The 23583-nt window shown below is 44.2% G+C and overlaps 1 protein-coding gene across 4 annotated transcripts in view; it reads left to right on the top strand.

Annotated features, from left to right (window-relative positions):
- The window catches only part of Veph1 (ventricular zone expressed PH domain containing 1), a 192238-nt gene that overhangs the window by 77482 nt on the left and 91173 nt on the right, over positions 1-23583 (top strand). For all 4 annotated transcript variants that reach the window (XM_038347916.1, XM_038347918.1, XM_038347915.1 and 1 more), the window contains one exon: positions 8481-8701. In XM_038347916.1, the coding sequence (XP_038203844.1) occupies positions 8481-8701 (221 nt within the window). The remainder of the gene's footprint in view (positions 1-8480; positions 8702-23583) is intronic.

The raw sequence follows: 23583 nt of genomic DNA on the forward strand, positions 1-23583 counted from the left end.
TGATCACCCCAAGGGAATATATAAGGGAATCCAGTCCTCAAAGTCATTTTCTTTTCATGGCCTAGTGCCACATTTCTCTCATCTGTGTGTGTGTGTGTGTGTGTGTGTGTGTGTGTGTGTGTGTGTGTGTGTGCTCACACATGCATATGTATGTTTGACTTCCTGTTTACTGTATCACTGACGTATATTGCTAACTGCTCTCTAGGGTCCCAAAGTGCAAAGGGGCTGTGATAGACCTTAAAGAGGAAACCCAAATGTTAGATAAAAATCACTCTGCCATAGGTTACACAGCTGTTGACAATGAGTTCAATTTTAAAAATCAATTACCACTGTTAAATAAGATGTTTTTACAACAAACATATAACAGTAAAATGTCTTGTCTTTAGATGAAATATCACAATACAATAACACAAGCTTATGTAGTATTCAGTTGATAGAAATTCCGTTAATCAGAAGCTTGTAGGTACCTAGCCCTCTGTTTCCCTAAAAGAAAGACATTACTGCTCTCCAATTTAGCATTTATGATGACTTCATAGAACAGAGAGCTCTCATGAGTGAGAAAGAATTCTGTATGATACATACATAAACATCTGTGATACATATAATATATACATAGATGTGTTAGATACAGGCACATATATCTGGACAGAAAGAGATATATAACATGACACATCATATTCTACCTACAATGACTTCTGTTAAGCAAGAACCCACTGAGCTCACAAACCCCCATCCCAAGTTGAGGTGCTGCTTTTCTTATTCTTATTATTATTATTAGTAGTAGTAGTATTAAATTTATCTTTTTGAAACAATCTTTTCTCATTTTCTATACTTATCCCAGTTCTCACTCTCTCCCCTCCTTCTGTGCCCCCACACAAAGCCCCCCATCCACTCCTCAGAGAGGGTCAGTCTTCCCAAGGGGAGTCAACAAAGTCTGTCACATCACTTGGATGCAGGACCAAGGCCCTCCCCTCTATATCTAGGCTGAGCAAGATATCCCTCCAAAAAGAGTGGGCTCCAAAATGTCAGTTCAAACACTAGGTATAAATCCTGGTCCCACTGCCAGTGGCCCCACAGACTGCCCAAGTCACACAGCTGTCACCCACATTCAGTGGGCCTAGTTAGGTCCTATGCAGGTTCCCCCACTATTAGTCCAGAGTCAGTGAGCTCCCACTAGCTGGGGTCAGTTGTCTCTGTGGGGATCCCCATTATGGTTATGACCCCTTTGCTCATATTATCGCCCCTCCCTCCTTTGGACTGGTCTTCAGAAGCTCGACCCAGTGCTTAGCTGTGGATTTCTGCCTTTCTTTCCATCAGTTATTGGATGAAGGTTCTATGATGACAATTAAGGTAGTCAGTTATCAAGCTGATTACAAAGGAAGGCCAATTCGGGCATCCTCTCCACTATTGCTTATGGTCTTAACTGAGGTCATCCTTGTGGATTCCTGGGAATTTCCCTAGTGCCATATTTCTTGCTAGCCCCATAATGACTCCTTCAATCAAGATAGCTCTTTCCTTTCTCTCCCTCTCTGTCCTTCCCCATCTCGAGCATCCCATTGCCTCATGTTCTCCTCCTCCCTCTCCTTCTCCCCTCCCATTCCCCTTCCATCCTCCCTTCTCCCCTTTTCCCCCACACTCCCAATTTTCTCAGGAGATCTTGTTTTGTTCCCTTTCCCAGGGGATCCATGTACGTCTGTCTCTCTTAGGGTTCTGCTTATTACCTAGCTTCTCTGGGATCATGGACTGTAGGCTCATTATCCTTTGCTTAATGTTTGGTATCCACTTATGAGTGAGTATATACCATGTTTGTCTTTCTGGGTCTGGGTTACCTCACTTGGGATGGTATTTTTTTTTTTAATTTAATTTAATTTTTTTTAGTTCCATCTATTTGCATGCAAATTTTAAGTTCTCTCTCTCTTTTTTTTTTACTACTGAGTAGTACCAAGTTGAGGTGCCTTTAACAACTGATGGCTCTGGGGGAACAAGAGGACCAGTTTTCTTTAAGGATGAGGGTCGATCCTGCTCCAGTGAATGCCAGCCACTCCACACGGAGTATTTGCACAGCACAAATTATTCCCTGTAGGCTACTTTTGAAAAAGAAAGCATGATGCTGGGAGAAATCGGGGGTGGGAAGTAGATCTGGGACAAGTTGAAGGTAGAAATGGGACATGGATATGGTCAAAATACATCATATGAATGTATGGAATTCTCGACGAATCAATAACGTATACATCTTTAAAAAAAAAATCACCGAGCTGAAGTAGAAGTACTTTGCTATTTCCCCACAGACTGCAGACTTAGATGATAGGTATGGTTTGTGCATTTGAAATATCTTCCAGGGGCTCGTTTTTAGTGCTTGATCCACCTGGCAGCACTATTTTGACACTGATGGAGCCTTTAGGAGGTAGGAGCTAGGCAGGCTGGAGAAGGACAGCAGGGTAGGCCGTTGGCACTTGTGCCTGGTGCTGGGTCCAGCCTGTGCTCATTGTTTTCTGTCTGCAGCTGTGATTGGAGTCATCCTAGCTGCCTGTCTCTCGAACGAATTCCATCACGCTTTTCCTTCTGAACTAAAACTTCAGAAACCAAGTCAAAATAAACCTTTCCTTGGCCCACACCTTTAATCCCAACACTTGGCAGGAGAGGTACACAGATCTCTGTGAGTTTAATGTCAGCCTGGTCTACATAGTGAGTTCCAGGCCAGCCAGGGATACAAAGTTAGACCCTGGCAAAAAAAACGAAAAAAAAGAAAAAAAAAAGAAAAGAAAAAAAGAAAAGAAAAGAAGAAAAAGTAATTAAATAAATAACAAACCTTCCCTCCATTACATTGTTTCTATTTAGATAGTAAAGTAACAAAATTATCAAGTGTCCTTATTTGCTCATGACCAGAGCTAGCTTTCCATCACTAAAACAAAGGACTTAAAGCAGTCAGTTTACAAGGAGAAAAAATTAATTTTGCTTCTAGTTGGGAGGTTCTGTCCATCAACAGTTGTGTCTGCTGCTTTGGCCCTGTGTTAAGGCAGAACATCAGGCTGGTAGATGTTAGAAAAGCAAAGCTGCTTTTGTGTCATGAGCCAAGGAGAACAGAGAAAGATAAATGGACCAGAGACGCCTTTTCCCTTAGCAGGTCAATCGCAGTGTCTAGTAAGTCCCATTTCCTAAGGATTTCATGCTTCCCACAGTTGCCGCTCTTGGGGGCCAAGTTTTAGGACTGGGTTTTGGGATAATGGTCAGCATCTGAATTGAGAAATCTTCTACAGCAAAGACATTTTAGTGTTAAAACCTGAAAACCTTTGGGGACAAACAGAAAACGTTGGGTTCTCAGAGCCAAAGAATTGGGATGGGAAGAGGGGCCAGTACAAATTCTTCCAGCTCTACATCTGGAGTTAAATGTCTTAGCTTCTTAGGGATGCCATTACATGGCATCGTTAAGGACACTGTCATGTAATGGCATCCCTAAGAAGCTAAACACAAGGTCACCCTTGGGCCTCTAAGCATTCCTAAGCAGCATTTTGGATCACCTGGTGAAGTTCCATTGAGAAAGCATTGGCTACACTCTCCTCTACACTACAGTATAATGGTCCTCGCTGCGGTCCCCTTAGTCTACAGGAAGCCTCAAAGAATTGACCTGTGTTTAAATAAATAATGGCAGACAGCGGATATGCAGTGGATAAAGTGATTATTCAAACAACCGAGTTGATTATTTTTATTCCTCCTTTAGACAATGGTAAAAGTTATAAAAGAGGAAAAAGCCAAATACACAAATTTCTAAGTTTCAAATGCCCAAATTTCAGAGCTGCACCCACCAATTCTGATGAAATTGACTAGAAACTGGGAAACGGGAGTCTTCTGGACATTAAATTTGTCCTAATGATATCTCAGACGATTCCAATATACAAGAAGGACAGTGTTGAGGAAGGATCTCTGGAAGGCTGTAGGTCCCATGAGGAAGGACCCTGTGATCCCCTGGCAATTCTTGCTGTGGACACAGGAGAGAAAGCAGTAAGGAAAACTGCTCTGACTTGGCTTTCCTCGGCCCTGGAAACTGGAAACATTCGAACTCCGGAATCAGTCAGCTTTTGACTCAGTAGCAGCTTTGCCCCACCTGTGACTCTGACCAGTGTAATCTCGGTCTTTATTGTCCTTTAGGTACTAATATCCTCATTCTGATAGCCCATTTTATAAATGTAAGTGAACTTTGGGTAACTGTGCCCATCGCCTGGCACATACTGAATGACTACATGGAGTCGAGGAAACCATTCTCAGAACTAAGTCACCACTTTTTCTGTCATTTTCATATTTAAATTCTATCATCTTGATAAGAGATAATAGAAAAGATTTATGAGATAAGAGTTACCACACACACACACACTTGTGCGCACGCGCGCGCGCACACACACACACACATTTAAATTGGTAACACTGATTACAAACAAACAATACAGTCAGTGCAATTTTGCCACATAATCTAGTTCATAGATCAGCAAATTGCTGCCTGTGGCCAAATCCAGTTACATTCAGTCAATGGTATTGTCAATGACTGTTTCTCAAAAACAGAATCCAATGGCTCACTGGGTTAAAAATATTTCCCATCTGCTCCTTACAGAAAATGTTGCCAATGATGACTCTAATTCATCAGTTCTCAGTGTGACCCATGGCTTCTTAGGTCTGTTCGAGGGACCTGTGGTGGGAGAGGTATTTTCACAGTAACACAGCGTTCCTAAGACATTGTCTATTGGGTCTACTGGGTTGACGTCTGCACTCATAGCACAAAGCAAGAGTTTGCAAAACCTCTAGTGATTACCACAAATCAGGACGGTGGCACCAGATTGTATTGACAGTTAGGGGACCGGGGGAAGAGCCAGTTTTCACTTAACTAGGAATTTCTCAGTCTGACACCATCGACGCTTTGGGCTAGATGACCCTTAGCTGGGGGCTATCCTGTGTGCTACGTGATGTTTGACAGCATCTCTGGCCTTTTCCCACTGGATTCTGCCATTCCGCCCTTCCAGCCCCTCAATTATGACAACCCAAAATGTCCCCAGACATTCTCCAAAGGTTCCCCCCTAGCAAACATTCCTCTACTGACTTTCGAGACCCCACCTCCCCATCCTCACAAGGACTCTCTTAGCTTGATGAAACAGTAGAAATAGCTGGTTTTATTAGTACCTCCACCCTGAAGGTTCTTCGTGCTCGGTGTTAATTAGAAATGGGTATTTAAGTATGCATCAGAAATTCTGAGCCAATATCCACCTTTGTCTTTCCAGATCATCTGAATAACTCTTTCGAGGAGTGTTTTTTACTTAAGATAATGGCTTCTAAAGAGCCCGTGGTTATTGCATTTGAATGAGTTGGTAAACGTTAGCTGGAGAGGGGAGGAATGAAGTGAGCTTTCTGCTTTCAGCAAAGCTACAGCTATGACCATAGTTCCCCTGGACGCCTATGAGAGACTGGCTCTAATGTCCCCACATGTTGTGTTTGGGAAGCAAAATGTCCCCCATTGCCTCTTGTTTTTGAATGCTTGGTCCTCGTAATGGTTGTTCTTGCTTGTAAACTTGACCACATCTGGAATTAACTAAAGCTCAAATGACTGGGCACACCTGTGAGAGATTTTTTTTTTTTCGTAATTAAATCATTTGAAGTGGATAGACCCTCTTCTAATCCAGATCTTTGGGGTAGGAAGACAAACGTTTAAATCTGGACCACTCTTTCTGCTGGCAGCCTATGTAAAAGACCTGGAAGATGGGTTCATTCTCTTTGCCTGCTTGCTCTCACTTTCTCTTGCAAGTCTATTCCTTCACAGACATTAGAGTATACTTCTTCATAATTCTAGCATATACCGAAGGGCCCTGTTATGATAGAGTTCAGTCATCAAGCCTAGATGTCTGAACAACTACTAGATTCTTGAACATTCTGTTAATAGGCAGCCATTGTTAGATTAGTTATACCACAACCTCTAAGTGCCAGGAAGAGATGCTGTCTGGAGCTTTTTATCAGGCCCTACAGGTGAATCACAGAAGAGACCTTTGGGATTTTAGAACAAGGTTCTACCATCATCTGCAGGCAGATAGGATAGTTCTTGGCTTGCTATTGGGCCTTCGGAGAAACTGAACACTTGACAACGAGTCACCAAGATACCGTGTGAGCCGAGCCGCCTATCAGGAGCTGGCTGTTCTCTGACCTGCCGAGCCATAAAGTAGGATGTGCACAGCAGCAATCCATTATCAAATGAAGTGGTATATATGCGATCAGGCCCAGCAGGTCCTGAAGGCACAAGCAAGTCACATGAAGAATTTTCACAAATGCCTAGGGTTTTTACTCTTGTTGACAATGCATCTGCTGCCAAACATGTACCTATAGCCTCATTAAAGCATTCTCTAGGATTGGTTGAAAGGAAAAGAAGTCAAGGGTCTAATTTACTGCTAATTGCACATGGCGCAGACAACACCCAGAAGTGGACAACTGCAGCATTACAATCCTTTTCTGGGACACCCCTGAAAGACACCAGTGAAGGGGACCCTCACAGTGGACAGAACCTCTGGCTGAAGTCACAGTCATACATTTTTTCAAAGGAGAAATGGCCAGATGTGTGATTGATCCCTGATTCATGGGCTGTAGTCAATGGATTTGATGGACAGTCAGGGAGCTGTTGGAAGAGCATGGTTGGAAAACTGGTGAGAAAGACATTTGGGGAAGAAGTATTTGAAAAGATCTTTCTTTTTAAATCTCTTTGGGCAAAGGGAGTGAAGTTACTTGTGTCCCACATAGATGCTCATCCAAAGGTGACTGTAGTTAAGGAAGAGTCCCATAGACAAGTAGATAGGATGGCCTCTTCTATGGACAGTTGAGGTGGTTTGAAAGAAAATAGGCCCCCAAGGAAGTGCTGGGAGATGTGACCTTGTGCAGCAGATGTGGTCTCATTAGAGGAAATACGTCACTGTGGAGGCAGGCTTTGAGATCTCATATTCTACCCAGTGTCTCAGACCACTGCATGTTGCCTGTGAGTCAAGATGTAAGAACCCTCAGCCATAGCCAGTGAGGTCAAAATAGTGAGAGACGCTGAGGATATGGGGCTCAGAGCATGGCAGTCTGTCCTCGGTTTCTTCCCCATAAAGTGACGGCAGGCACGTTCCTTACCTCCCAGTGTCATTCAGGGAGTCCCATGGGTACTGAAGAGCATATGGGATAGCCTTGACACATGGCCTAACTGTCCACATGGACTTGTGTCTGAGTGAACAGCAAGCAGCCCACATGATGACACACAGGTGCCGCTGACCCCTACCCGGCTGCAGGAAGACAGCGTGCAGGCTGTGGTCACTAAGCCTCAGAGACAAAATACTTTGGAGCCGAGAAAGAAATCAGAATTCCATAACCCCATTCTTGCCCTAACATTTTACTTTTTGTCCAGAATCACATCTGTTACCCCTGTGAGGAACCTGGATGTGCTCCAAGGTTTCAGAACAAACGATGTGGGCTTGGTGCGGACTCATATGCGGGGTCTCAAGCAGTTAGGATTTTTCTTGTTCCCGAAATGTGATTAATTTCCCCTTCAGCTCGGTTTGGCTGCCAGAGGATCATTCAAAATGAGGCTGGTTTCAGCAAACATCCACACTGTCGCCTTCCCCATCAGGAAGATGAATGCTTCTGAGAAAAGAATGTTCCGGTTTTGTAGGATGAGAAAGGTTTCGAAGGGAGGCGCGGGTGGAGAGAGAATCCCTGGGTCAATCCAGGGCCTCACGCAGGCTACAAAACTGTTTGAGCAGCTGATCTACATCTGCAGCCCGGGAAATCCTCTCCACAGAACCACAGGGACACTTAGGTATTTGTGGAATGACTTTTTAGGATGCTAAGGCAGACTCTGATTCTGAGGCCGAAGAGCGTGCATGAAGTTTGAAGTCACACTGTCAGTGATACAAACAGCAAATAAAATGTCACCTCCCGTTTGGCCTGGCTGCTAGAGCTCCCTGCAACCCTGTATCAAGCAGGATGAATTTCACTCTAATTGTTACTAAGGTTTTTGAACATGCTGGGTTTTGATTGAATTTGAATGTTACTTTCTCTCTAGGATGTGCCCAGTGTACTTTTTAATATTAATTTCCCAAGCTCCCCTCTTCCTGCTTTGTTTCTCTTTTGTGGCACGTGTCTCCATCCAACGTACTATGTATTTCGCGTGGGTATTTTGTTCACTCTGTCTGCTTCATCGTTTCAGTAGGTTTTCACCTGTTTGCTTTTGTGTTGTGATCTTAACTTCTAAGAGAAGCCTGGCATGTGACGAAGCTCCCCCACTTCTATATTCTGGCTCTAAGTCGGGGGTAGACATTGTCCCTGTCATGCACTGTGTCTCATGAATTCACACAGATGTGACGTCTTCAAAAGCGCCTGTATTATTAACCTCGCCCATATTTATTGGAAGGGATCTAGCTCATGGAACTTTGATGCTGTACTGTCCTACAGACTTGTATTGGTCTCATTGTCGTTGGCAGGAAAGAGCCAGGAGCTGCCTCAGCTACCTGGTGAGCCAGCTGGCTAACATGGAGCACTCCTTTCACCATATTCTCCTGATGGAAATTAAGAGCATCACGGATGCCTTCTCCTCCATCCTGGGCCCTCACAGCCGGGACATCTTCCGGATGAGCAACAGCTTCACCAACATCGCCAAGCTGCTCTCCCGACAACTGGAAAACAGCAAGGCTGGGAATGGCAGGTATCTATAGCACCCAAACAGAACCAAAGTTATGAGAAAGAAAGAGGATGCAGTACAAAGGGCAATGCCAAGTGGTGCTCATTTATGTATTCAATAAGCATTTGATGCTTGTTTATTCTGAGCCAGGGATTTAAGCAGAGGGATAGAGGTCACTGTCTGGTAGATTAAATATTTAAATAATTAGAAAATAAAATTAGATGCTAGAGGGGGGTACACTATTAAAGATGGGTTCAAAGAATTTGGAGAACAGTGAGATGGGGTTTACCTGTGTATGGAAGAAGGAGGGGTAAAACTGAGATCAAGAAACATCTCCTCGAGTAAGAGGCATTGTGGACCAAGTCTTGGGAGGTGACCAGATCGCACCAGGCTCTCCTTTGGGTGGCATGCATGTCTTTCCTGAAATGGGCGTCATTTTGCATAAGTGAAGTATATGTTGCAAGAAGAGCGACATTTGGGACGATGATGAAGCACAGGCAGGGAGGAGACACGGTGGGCGTGGCGTACCTTTCTAAGACACGGTGGGCGTGGCATACCTTTCTAAGACACGGTGGGCGTGGCATACCTTTCTAAGACGTTCCCATTTCGTCCTGTAGGAGTCACTGTGGGGATTCGGTACGTGGTGGGGTAAAGCCAGAACCCATTTCAAGGTCACTCTAGTCTCAGTACAGGGACTGTCCCAGCGAGAAGACGACAGGGTCAGATCAAGGAAGGGAAAGACAGTACACGTCAATAAACTGTCACAAGGAAATTATTGGTGATGGTGGCAAATGAGCTGCCAAAATCTGGCTGAGTTGGAAAGAGAGCGATTCTAACTGGAGTAAGAGAGAGTACAGTGGACACAGATAGCCCTTTCTACTCTTGGGGGGCTGTCCTGTGCATTAGAAACTGTGGATCAGAAACTCAAGTCTCTACTTACTAGGTGCCAGCACCAATCTCCTCTCACGGCTGTGACAGTGATCTTGGCTGGGACATTTCTAAATGTCCTCTAGAGGTAAAAGGTGCCCCAATTTAGAACCACTGCCGTGTACATATGCCATTCAAAAAGCACGCCCGTGACTTACGTAGCAATGTCTTTATCACAGTAGCATCCAATAGCTTATGTGAAACCTCAAAGCCACTGTCAGGTAAGTTTCATGATATAGTTTCAGAAATGTGGTTTAGAATCTCTGCAGCTGGTTATCGAAAGTTTTTATACCATGTGCACAGACAAGCTGCTTGTAAACCTCTTCTAGCCGGGATGGACATGCTTGCCAGAAGAAAAACTCATGCACAAGCCCTGGCCATGGGACATGTCCCCAACAAACATCTCTGAGCTTGTGTGTGTGAAAGCTTCCTTAAAAGTGGGAGAAAGTTACAAGGCTGCCGCATTCGGTAATTTAACAGTGAAATGAATCTGTGACAAATAATCCCAGTCCTATTTGCAATAATACTCCCTTTACTGTTTTTTTCTGAGGTGAAAAGGAAAAGGAGAAAGAAGTGATGGGGGAAGGAGGGAGAGGAAGAAGGGACAGTAGGGAGGGAGGGAGGCATGGGGACAGTCGCTAAGTGATAGAGCAGTTTGTCTTATATGTGGGGCCCTGGCTTCACTCTCCAGCATGAAAAACACAAAGAAATAAAGAGTCAGCGTTCACCCCACATATGTCCACCACCTCAGTCTCTCTCAGTTCAAAATATTTCCCCCGGTTCGGCCCTCACTGTCAATCTCCTTCTAACAGATTGTAATTATTCAGTGGGAACCTCAGAAGTGTGGTGTGGACAGCTAGCTCTTTGTGTCCCGGGGTGCATCCTCTCTGGGACGGTTGCTAAGGCTTCTCTCCCAGCATCTTTTCCCTGAATAGTCTTCCTTGGGACCACGTGATTCCACTCATTGGAGTCCATGCCCCCAAAGCAGAAAGGTCTGTACTTTTGTGTAAAGCGAAGACAAAAACCCGATTCTTGCAATTAAAGAGAAAATGAACAAGTGAAGCGATCCTGAAAGAAAATTAAAGATGATGAAGCTCAAAGCAGATGTCAGCTAATTTACAAATGTGACACACAGCTCAGCAGGCCAGATTGTAGACTTCAGGCCAAAACAACAAGACTATCAAAAGAAAAACAATTAGCATCCCAGAGAGAATGAAGAACCAAAGCAGATGAGCCTTCCTCTTGCCAAAAAGATTCTGCATAAATTGGGTGAGTTTTGTAAAGGGCACCAGGTGAGCCTATTTGCATTCTCCCTATTCCTCTGTCTCTAAAATGTGTTTGTATTTAAATAAAAGCCAACAAAGCCTAAATGGCAGAACCAAGCAGAGCATTTAAGTCTTGAAATCAATTCTGGAGAAACAAAAAAGGAGGTACAATGGCAACTCTTGATTGACAAGGTGACGCAAGGCGACTAAGGAGTTAGGAAAAGAGACCTATACTTCTGCAAATGGCGTGTCCTTTGTGGCCTTCTGGGCAGCCCTTAACCGCTGGGCTGCTTGCCTGTCAGACCCAGCAAAAACTGGGGAACGGGAGAGAGTGTGTTCTAGGTGACTGAGCAGTTCCCTAGCAATCACTGAGCTCAGTGTCCACTACAATAGATCACAGTATCCCCTACAGTAGATCACAGCATCCACCACAGTAGATCACAGTGGCCCCTACAGTAGATCGCAGTGTCCACCACAGTAGATCACAGTGGCCCCTACAGTAGATCGCAGCGTCCACCACAGTAGATCACAATGTCTGCTACAGTGGATCACAGCATCTGCTACAGTGATCACAACGTCCCCTACAATAGATCACAGTGTCCTCTACAGTAGATCACAGTGTCCCCTACAGTAGATCACAGCAGCCTTCCCAGATATTGTTGGAAATTCTGTCCAAATATCAAGCCAGAATGTATTGTTTTTTTATGAAACTCATTGGACTTTCAAATAGTAATTTCTAAAACTAAACTTCCCAACACACTGCATTCTAAAGACAGCAATTTGGTAGTTGTATGCAGAGAGATGATGGCAGGAAGACCCTGAACGTCTGTTTCCATAATTAAGCCATTATGTTTATACAAGAACAGAAAACTTTGCGCATAGAATGAAAACATGCCAGAGTCTTGAACCTGAGTTGATCTGTTTTGAGTAGCATTTGCTGGTGGTGTGTGCTGTGATGAACGCACAGAGCAAATGCACATATTGTATGTCCAAAACATACAAGGCTGCTGAGAAGCTGTGCATGCGACCTTGGTAAGCATTGCCGGAGGCGCCTCCATGTGCTGCAGGCTGGATTTTGAATATTTCTGAATATTTTGCCATTGCTCCTTCACCAATTTTTTTCTCCCAACCCTCACATTCAGCTTAAGAAGTCAGGCACTAGCAGATGCCTTCACCGAGCACATGTGGCACCAGAGAGACTTCTCTGATCCAGCATCAGCAGGAGGGGACGGTTCGTCGCGGGCATTCCTGACAGGAGGTCACACTCAGGCCCCTGTTGGACATGGAAACTTTGAGGAAGGAAAATTGTGGAAATAGGGATAGGGAGGTAAATAGGGGAAATGATGGAAGAGGCCAGGATGGTGGCAGTGAGGAAGAGAAATGATAGGAACACAGTCTCCAGCCCAGGATTGGTGTGGGGGGGTGGACTAACTGTTCCCTTGGACGTGACTTTTGGCACCTAGAGCCTAGCCAAAGCCATTGAAGTCATAGAGGGAAAAAAAAGTCGTTTGTAAGAAAAGTTCAATGGCAAAATGAGTCCCTGAGCCTCTTGCTTAGTTAAATAGGTACTCGCTGTCCTGTTGTTTTATTGGCAATGGTGGCAGCTGTCTCTCTTTTGTCTTAAAGTTTAAAATGAGAATGAAGAGAAAACTATAGCCAAAACCAGTTCTTAGGCATCAAACCAATGCAGGACAGATGGCATGGTGGTTAATCTTTTGGGTCAGCTTGGCTGGGTTTTAGATCACCATGCCAATATGTTTCCCGGTAAGTGTATGGTTGTTGAGGAAAAAAAAAAAGTTTGAGAGGAGATACTCCCTGAATGACCTACACATCATCCCAAGAGCTGGAACTCTGGGCTAAAAAGGAGAAACTGATCTGAGACCCAGAATCCAACTCATTTGTCTTGTAACTACAACGGCAGGGTGACTCCTGCCCCGTGCTTCTCTGCCGTGACATTCCCACCACAACGGACTGTACTGCTTCTGAGCCAAAATAAACCCTTCCCGCCTTAAGCTGTTTTTGTTATCCCATCAATGAGATCACTAATACCAGGAACTGGTACCCTGAGTGAAGCTGTTGCTGTGATACACCTTCCTGCAGTTCACGGGCTTCTGGAATTGGTTTGTAGGAGGAATGTGGACGAGCTTAAAGCTATAGAACAGAAAAGCCAAGAATTCCGTAAGCAGAGCTTCATGGGGCATTCAAGCGGGGATTTCAAAGATTACAGTGTCCTGAGGGGTGCAGGCAGTGGAGATGAGGCTCGTGAGATTTCAGAGGCCACGGGGCTCTGCTGGGAATTGAGCTAGAGGCCATGCATGTCGTATCTTAGCAAATAATCTGGCCTTATTCTGTTCTTTCATGACAACGGAAGTGAAGCTGAATGCAAAAGTAATGAATGATTCTTTTTTGGTGGAGAGAATGTCAAGACAGGAGAGCATTCAGGTTTTCCATGGCTGCTGCCCACTATTCTTGTCTACAGTTGAGAGAGTATCAGGCAGAGGAGAAAAATTTGGGAAAACATACGGTTTGGCAAGGAAAATGGCATGAAAGAATTTTAATGTTGCAAATAAGGAGGGTACAAAGAATATACTTAGTTATAATTCCTGGAGGGTTTAGCATGGTGAGAGAACCCCTGAGCTTTGTGCTGGAGAATAGGAGAGATACCAAGAGCAAGCCCTCACTCACTGAAAGTTTCTTGAGTGTGAAGGGCAAATACATTTGAAAGGGCAGAGTCTGAACTTGGGTCTCTAAATGGTCACCTAAGGAAATATTTTTCTACGGTCAGCTTTTCTAGACCAGGCTGGGCTTGAACTGAGAGATCCGCCTGCCTCTACCTCCAGAGTGCTGGGATTAAAGGCGTGCGCCACCACCATCCATCTTAGGCTCAGCTTTGAAGGCACACAAAGGCTTCCAAAGCTGTGATCTAAGAGAGCCAGACTAGATCTTAAACTGGCAACATAACCTGGCAGCATTGTCTAGATGGCATTGGCTTTGCGGGCATGAAGATTACAAGAGAGAAATGAATCATGAGGACATCTTTCAAAATTTCAGAAAGTGACTGAAGTCAGGCAGCGGGTGGCTGAGATCTATCTGTTCTCTGCAAGGAAGCCCTGAGAATGAAGCTGGGAAGGTGAGATCTAAGTTGCAAGGGAGACCACAAGATACTGAGATGCCAGAATGGTGGAACATCTACTAAGGAAAGCTGCACGTGTGAATTGGAACTAGCTAAGAAAGAGGTTGTGTTGTGTTTACCACTGGAAGCAGCTGACAAGATGTGGTTACCCAGGTGATTTCATCGTAAGCCCCAAGTGCCAGATATGGAGGCACAGCGCTTGCTGTTTGCCCTGCTGGATTTTGATCTTGCTGTAGTCTGATATACCCTTCCTGTTCTTTCGTGTGGAATGGAAGTATTTACATTATATACTGGAAGTATGTCACTTTTTATCTTATAAGAGGTCCAGTTCAAGCATCGTCTTGAGCCTTAAAAGAGACTTCAAAAGTTTGGGCTCTTGCCTATGTGAAAACTTTGAAAACTTGAGAGAGATTTTAAAAATAGACTAAATACATTTTGAACGTGAGATTTTAAGGGGGGGGGCATGTGTTATGATTTAAAGTGATGTGTTTGAGTGAACCTGACAAGGGTGGAGTTGGGATGGTTCATCTTCATGGTCAACTTGACTGCGTTTAGAATCTCCACAGGAAAATGCCTATCAGTTTGCCTATGTTGGTAACTCCAGAAAGGTTTAACAGAGATGTAAAAATATGTCCTGGATGTAGGCATGAGCATTCCATGACAAAACTGAGTAGTGAAGAAGAAGAAAATGAGCTGAGCCCGCCATTGGTCTCTCAGCTTCCTGATGGCGATGGAAACGTGACCAGCTGCCTCATGTTTTTGTGTCCCTGATTCTTCCACTACAGCAGACTGTAGCCTCTCGTTGTGAGCCAAAATGAACCCTTCCTTCTTTAAATTGATAATGTCAGGTATTTTTTTATATAAAAAAAAAACTAACATAGGTGGAAAAAAAGGACAAGATAGATTAAATGAAATAAGACCATAACCTGCAGGAAGAATGAAGGGGAAATGGAATGAGATTAAATGCAGACAGATATGACCGCAGATCTTCCTTGGAGTGGTAATGACAAGATGGGCTATAATACACACCAGGGACTTGATTTCCTGTGTGGCCGTAATACGCAGCCAAACAACACAGCTTGTGGAGGTAGACTTATAAGGGCTGGCATCCAGAGTTCCATATCTTGACATCACGGGAGCTACGCCAGAATCTATTCTTGCTGTAATCTGTCTTTTCCCAAGACATGGAGCAACAGCTTGAGAATGAAGATCCTTCACTGACTCCGGGGCAAAAATCACAGAGGACAGAGGACCACTCGTCTGCATCTCTGCCAAGAACGCTGCTGATGGGTCTCATCAACCTCAAACCAATTTCTACCAGGATTATTTTATTTGATCTTTTTTCCTTTGTTTTTTTTTTTATTTTAGTGTGTAACAGTTTTATTTGTGCGTTGTGTGCACACATTGCCCGCTTTCAGAGGACCTGGGTTCAGTTCCCAGCACCCACAAAGCAGCTCACAGCCTTCTGTATTTCCAGCTCTAGGGGATTTGATCCTTTCTTTTGGTCTGCATGCGCTTCTCGGTACACATGGTACACATAAACTCACACGGACTCACACACATACACATAAACAAAGGATAGAAATAAATTAATAACCTAGGATGAAGTTCAAGCCTCTACTCAGCCTCCACTCTCCTTAGGGGCAGTAATTTCTGCATAAATACCAGGCAGTAATTCATGAAACTTGCTTTTGTTTCTTCCTCTTTCTGGGTCTCATCTCAGATTTTAGTGTGGATGAGAGTTCCAATATACACAACTCTTATACCATTTTAAGGAATTGTTCCATGTCATTTCTGCATAGTCAGACCAATTGTATTTACTTTTTCCATCACGTTCTAGAATACCCTCTTCACTCCTCTCTTCCCATGAGAAGACTGCCCTTCCCTACAAGCACAATTTGGCACCACTCCTCAATGAGGTCTTCCACCCATGCTTTCCCTGATCCCACTTTCTCTGACCTTCTATAGTGCCCATCCCTCTCCAGTTCTCCAGCTCCTGAATCATAGGCATCTCTGTGCCCTACTTACATCCAAACCAGAGCGCTAGTATCCAGAAAAAATATATTCTCTAAAGTGCTAAAAACAAACAAAAAGAGCTCCCATTTTTTTTAAAAAAAAAAAAAAAAGGCAAGACATGTTTGTACAACAGGAAAAACTGACTTTTTGAGACCAACTGTTGGCTCAAGGAATGACCACAAGTAGTTTCAGGACATAATTAAACCCATGTGACGTTCTGGGTAGCATTGTCCCTGCTTAGGAAAAGTTGAAGGTACTTCCACCCCACTAAGGTAACATCTAAAGATGAAACTGAAGTCTCAATAAGAAAAAGGTTCATCTTTTCCATCTAGAGATGTCCTGTATCAAAAGAGAGTCTTAACGGCCTTTTGTGGTAGTTGTGTGGTCGCTGTGACCCCTCCATAGGTATGAAGTAATTGCTTCAGGTTTTACCCTGCTTCTTCCCAAAGAGGTTGAAGCTAACATGTGGTACTGTTTATGTCCCATCTGTTGTTCATTTACTTCATTGGTCGTCCTTCCTTAGCCAGTACTTGGGGCCAAGAGAAGGTCTGTAAAGGTATTTCAGGAATTCATTTATTAGCAAGAGACGTAGGTGAGAGACGCCATTATCAGCTTGGAATGGATGGTGCAAAGCCAATGAGGGTAGGACTCCCGCAGAGCTGGCTCTGCAGGGCGTGGACAGGGTGGGGGGGGTGAGAATGGTGGTGACCCCACCTGAACTGTGAGTAACACAGCTGAAGCTTTGCCAGAAGACCTGGGGCTGCAGTATTCAAATCACAGAACACACCACCTAGGCTTTTGTAGAGTGCCTATGCCCTGGTGTTCCGTCTCAAACAAGACAGAGAACACCCAGGTTCTAGCCTGGAAGAGGGAGATGTAATGGAGACTTGACCTTCTCCTACCCATCTGAGGTGCTGGCAGCTCTGCAGGGTCTCAGCTGCAGCCCCTCATACCTAGCTGCTTGATATATTCCGTCAGGAAATGGTCCTTGTTCCTTTGCTACATCCATCAGGTTTGAATTTTAAAGTTATCGTTTGTGTGGTGTTTTCTGAGTCTTGAACATCTTTTTGGTTGGGGCTGAAAGAAGGTTAACACTTATCTTCCCAGTCAGTGTGAAGGTGTCTATATGCATGTGTATAGTAATTAGCCACAGTAAGTGATTAATAACAGTAAATGACTTAATAAAACAGAACAACTATGACGATATAGTATTATAGGTTTTCTCTCACCCTGCCTTTTCACCCATAAGGTGAGCACGAATCACCAACCCATCTCTGGTTTATTCAAACTGTTGAAAGAACTATTCTTGTGCTTTAGGGCCCTTATGAAGTAAAAAGAGAGTTACTTAAACAGAGCATTTTAATAGTACAAGAATTGATATGATAACTAATGGGATAGTATAGCATATACTACATAGTCATGGATACTCTGGGCAGAAGGATAATTTGTCCTGGGTGAAACAGAATGAGATGATATAAAAATTCATCATGCTACTCAGAATGATATCCCAATTACCATTCAACGACTTGTTTGTTTCTGGGATTTTCCATTTGATGTAACAGATAACAACCCTCGTAAAGCAAAGCCGAAGGTAAAAGGGCGTAGACATACCGGATTTAGAGCATCAGTTGCCTGTGGGTAAAAAGCCCACAGTAAACATTAACTAGTGGTGCTCACATTCTGTGCAGGGTGAGCGTTAGCATAGGTGACTTTGGACTACTCGGAGCTGCTGGGAACATGGCCCGCAGATAAGTGCTCACTTGCACACTTTCTTATCAGACCACAGCAAAGTTATTACAGAAATTGAAAGCAGAGCACGGAGCATTTGCAGCAACACGGCATAATTGCAGCAGTCAAGCGCATGGCCAATAGACATTGCGACCTTGGTTTTTCTGTTGCATTTTTGCTGGTACTGTATGGTACTGACGTACAAAAACGTTGGTCCCTGGTTGATGAAAATAAAAACAATGAACAGTTGTTTGCCACAAGTAGTTTGGAAAGAGCTGTGATAGACCCTCAGTGACGCTACCTACACCAATTTGAGGGTGCTTCTTAGTACCCAACAGTTTACTCCTTAGATTTTCTCCTGGGACCCTGAGAACAAAAGACTTACTAATCACACACACACACACACACACACACACACACACACACATTTTCAGTCTTGGGAGACTGGTTGCAACAGTGGTAAACAAGTTCCCAATAGCACTCGTATTTATCCTAAGATGAAAGGAGACCTTTTTTCTTTTAAACTGGCAGCATATATTAGCCAAACTTTCCCATAGGTAAGTACGGAATTCTAAACGAGCTAGAAACTGAGCCCTAGGAGCATGTGAAGTTCTCATCCCAGCCCAGTCAATGACATGTTTTCAACCAATGACATTCGGCTAATGCTGGATAAATATATTTGTCGTGATTTGGATCCCTAAGGCTCGCGTGTTTAACACATCCAGCTGGCAGAACTGCTTGCGAAGTCTATGGAACTTTTAGGAGGCAGAGCCTCGCTGGAGGAAGTGTGTCCCTTGGGGCAGGCCCCAAGGCCCTAGCCAGACCCCAATTGCTGGTCGGCTCTCTCTGCTTCCTGAGTACACAAGTGCCCAGGTGCCCTCAGCTCCTGCCACCACGCCTTCACAGCCATGGCGGACAGTCTCCCCATGAACTTCAAGCCAAAATAAACTTTCTTCTTTTAGTTGACCCGTATTTGGCCACAGCAACAGTAAGTAAACACTGTTCTGCTACCTGTTCAAAATGGGCCATCTGTGATGACTGAGGCATATCAAGAAGGACGTATTGAATATTCTTGCTCTTCCAGTGCCACGTTACTGGTCACTGGTGATGTCTTCACAGTTGGCAGCTCACTGCCAGCCATTGCCTGCTCTGGTTCCAGGGCCTAACAATCTAGAAGATGGGTACCCTTCCCTTCCTCCACAGTTCTGTCCTGACTCAGAGCACTGCCCTGAAGTCGCGGCTGCTCTGCATTCCTTTGAAATTCCACAACTTGGGCCACGATCCAGACAGTCACGTGACAGTCGGGGGCCACCTTCTGTTCTGGGGGCGGGGCCAAGGCTCCTGGTAGGTTCACTCTCAACTCTGGAATCTTGACTGCAGATTTAGGGTGCGTCTGTCTCAGCGTCTGTTGATAGTGAAGGCAAAAACAAACAAACAAACAACTGCACCCTGGAATTTACAGAGACCCCCAAAGGATCGGACAGAAAAGCCTATCAACTCCAAATGACGCACAGACTGTCTTACATCAGGCCTTAATGAGAACTCACTGCTTCTGCCCTGGGCAGCTTCCAATTCTGTTCTTTCTGGGATGGATCTGAACGCTTGGCAGATAACATGGGGTTGGATAGTGGGAACGTGCGCTTGGATTGGTCGATGATCATTCTGACGTTGTTGGTGGGGAGGACACTGTGATTCCCATGAGCTCCAAGATTTGGAGTAGCTGGTCTGAGGTTCCCACTTGAAGAGCGTATAAGAGTGTCTTATACTTTTTCCAGATCCCTTGTTTTCCCACTTCTCCTTGATCCACCAACAGGCTGAGAATATGTAAATGACTGAGCGTCTGTGTTAAGGAGAACGTTTCTTTGTATTGAAGCTTAATATTTTTCTTCTGATTGCAGGGAATTCTTAGTGTCTTCAATTGTTCAGAATCAATGCTCTTCCCCTAGCCTCAATCTCCCAGGTTGGCCTGGAACTTGCTAGTCACCGAGACAGCCTTCTAACTCCTGCCTCAGCCTCCTTAGTGCCGGGATTCCAAGTGTGTGCTACCAGACAGACCTTCAGAACTTGCTCTTGAAGTTCAGAGGTTTTACAAATCCACAATTTCCTTATGCCAGCTCTTGCACGCTCACACTCCGCAAGCCTTACTGTCCGTCGGGGTACATGCTTTAGTATGCTTTCGAGAGAGGGATTGCGCAGTCTTCCCTGGTTTTGAACAGGTATTTGCCTTCAGAATTTAGCACCATTGGCTCAGGTCACCTTCCAGTGTCAAAGTTCACAATGGACAGCAGCACCTAGGGTTTGAACCACAAGTGTTTTTCAAGCCAGTACCGTAAGGGTTCCACTGTCCAACCCATCATTTTATATAGCACTTGGTGACACAGAGCCATTAGTCCCATTTTTGTTTAATAAGATGTGCCTTTGAATGAGAGACTTTGCACATCATTAATTAGGAAGTGGGAAACTGGAGGCATGCCGTAAGGTCATGATCATTCCATGTTTCTATAGCGTCCTTTCTGAAATCCCTCTTAAAGATCTAATGTGAAGGAGCTCAATTGTGGCAGCATCTCTTCTCGGTGGAACTGTTCTGTAGACTTGACGACATATTAATCCCCAGGTAACTGGGCTTTTCCATGCCTCCACATCTGCCCACAAAATAGCTTGGAAGCAGACTTTCCCAGCACCCAGCTGTGCCTCTGAACTTTCATACTCTAACAACATTAGGCACTGAAGTCCCTAAACAGGCAATGGGGACTGTGGGCCCGGGGATTGTCTCTGTCATCCTTTCCCCAGGGATCATCTCTGTCATCTTTCCCAAGGGATGGTCTCCGTCATCCTTTTGGTGACTGATGATGACCCAAGAAATTGCTGAAGGGTAAAATAAATAAATAAATAAATAAATACCCCCCCCCCCCAAATTTAGAATTCTGGTGTGGATCTAGCCTGCTGAGTTCTCCTTCCTCCCTCACAAGAATGTGTCCTGACCACGAAAGCCAAAATCATCAACCATGAGCTAATATTATTCTTCTTTGATTTAAGGGACCAGAAATGGAGCTCGCCAATCTCTCCACCCCTGCCAGCTTATAGTCTCATCACCCCGCACAGAGCGAGCACAACCAGCTGCCCAAGGGCCAATTTGTTTCTTAGCAGAGTCACCATACACACAAGAGGGAGGCAATTAGGCCTCCCCCGGGCATCCCTAGATGGGCTTCTAAAGACTTTTCTTTGGCAGCGGAGACCAGAATCCGTTCAGACGGAATCATCCGAGCCTCTCGTAATGTGGCTTGTTGAGTTAAGGCCAAGTTAATACTTAAGGGACTACAGAATACTGGCAGAGCATTCTGTAAATTACCTCTGGAGTTAAAAGTGACGCATGAAAAAGAAATAGTGATCCCCCTGCAAGAGACCAATCCGTTTGCTCCCATCCCAGAGAAACACCCACCAGATGAGCAGCCTGCAAGACTACTCATATTCATCAATGTGTGTTTCCTGCTTTTGAAGGAAGCTGGGGTGGACTGGGGGATAGGGGCTGCTTATCTGGAAAGGTGTTTTTTGGTTTTTTGTTGTTGTTGTTGTTTTTTAAAAAAGAACATTTTTTCTCTCCCTCCTTTTATATTATATCTTAAAAGAAAGAGGAAGTTAGGGAGCAAGGAATGATATTTTAAGTTCGATCCTTGTAGCTACTCTTTCCTGGCCTTTTAACCTACAGAATGTGAACCTGCTTAGCTCCCTAGTGAAACTGGGCATGTCCAGGTAGAGTGGTAGCCTGTGACCAAAAGTTCCCTTTAACCCATCTTAAGACTTTGATAGAGTCATGGCCCTTTATTATCACCGGCCCCTCACCCCCACCCTGGTTTCTTAACGCCTGTGCACTCCAAGTCTGAAAAGCCCAAAACAGGGGAAGTTGTGCACGGTGAAGAGCCAGTGTTGCCACACAGCTCAGCCCGTGAGCAAATATTCATCAACCTCATATCCGGAGACCATTTCTTCAGTCAGAGAGTTTATCACTGATTGCTGACTCTCCACCGGTCGCTTCCAATGTCCTTGCTGTGTTCCCTCTGAGCTGGGAGACAAGATATAAAATGTCAGACGTGGGGGACTTTTGCTCTCACTCTTCGGTTCTGCCATTGTCTGCACGTCACATCTAACAGATAACACTATGCCTCGCTCTGCGGGGATGAGTCGGTTGAAGCTACCCCGCGTGTGTCCCCTGGGTATCTGGTAGACCTGAGGGCAGCCTGACTTCAGACCCCAGGCATTCCTTGTTCTCTTGCTCTGCAAACCATCTGGATTGTTGTCTGTGCCCTGCGTGTGACTACATGAGAGGGAGCAAAGTACCCGGGTGTAAGGTTTTAAATGCACATGATATCTAGTTGAATTTCAGATAAAAAAAAATTAGGGTTTTTAGTATAATAACTTTAATATAATGACCTACATTTTAGTGATAATGTACAAAAATATAGATGAGTATTATAATAATGAAATGCATGTATATATAAATAAATATGGCATAAAATGTTAAAAACACATAATACTTTCATTTTATAATGTATATGAATATTTAATGTAATCAACATTTTAATAACAAATACTCCTTTCAAATATTCGGTGTTTCTATGAAATTCTTATTTGACCTGATGCTTTTTACTTTACTGGCAACTCTATCCCATTGGTATATATACATGCTTCTTGGAGTTAGGGGGCATCTAAGGACAACTGTAGTCAAAAGTCTTAGCCTTTTAGGCTCTCTTAAGCCTAAAGTCTCCTTTGGTGAATTACTGAACCTTGGGGAAGAGGTGTGTGTGTGTGTGTGTGTGTGTGTGTGTGTGTGTGTGTGTGTGTAAACCCTCTGACTTTGTTCTCAAGTGATTCCGTGTTGTTGACCTGGGACCACATGCTTGGAACTGATAAGGAAGCGTGGAGATCTGTGCAATCTGTGCAGACTGGTGCAGACTCAAGGCAGTTAGTATTGGAAGTGTATAGACCTGTAGGACACCCAGTAGGTGACGGATTATCAGTTCTTATGGGGAAAAGATACATATTTTATGTCAGAAGTGTGGAAACTAAAAACAACTTGTTTGACCATGATTAATATACGAATTAACAGAAATGGGTTTTAATCAATAACCATTATTAAGTAACTCAAATTAAAGTAACTCGAGCTAGATAGATGGTTCAGTGGTTAAGAGAACTTACTGTTCTTGCAGAGGACTGAGATTCAGTCCCCAGCACCTAGCGGCTCACAGCTGTCTGTAACTCCAGTTCCCGGAGATCCAGTGCCCTCTTTTGGATGCTTGGGGCTCCTGCACATACTCCGTGCAAACATATATGCTGGGGCACAAACACATGCACATAAAATAAGTAAGTGTTTTTGAAAGATTAAAGTAACCCTAGGTCATCTAAATATTAGAACGCAGATGAGAGATGGAAATACGTTCTGCCTCCGACTGTCATCATTGTTTAGCTCAGTTAGTATCACAGAGCAGTTTCTTTCTATGGCTTCTCTACAGTACTTAATCCTGTCTAAGGAACTCTTGGCTCTCAGATAATACCACATTTGACTTCTGCCTTAAAAGATAAAGTTTAGTACTCACAAAGTGTTTCATAAACTCTTATAAAATATATTTAGAGACTCAGTAATTAATAGTGCTTGCTGCCTTTCCAGAGGACCCGAGTTTGGTTCCCAGCACTCATGTTAGGCACCCCAAAATCACCTGTACCTCCAATTCTGAAGGAGTCTTATTCCCTCTTCTGGCCTCCACAGGCACCCATGCACATTGCATACACACATATACATGCACATATCCATATAAATAAAAATACAAATGAATCTTTATATT

This window comes from Arvicola amphibius, chromosome 11 (genome assembly GCF_903992535.2).
Source record: "Arvicola amphibius chromosome 11, mArvAmp1.2, whole genome shotgun sequence".
Classification (NCBI taxonomy): domain Eukaryota; kingdom Metazoa; phylum Chordata; class Mammalia; order Rodentia; family Cricetidae; genus Arvicola; species Arvicola amphibius.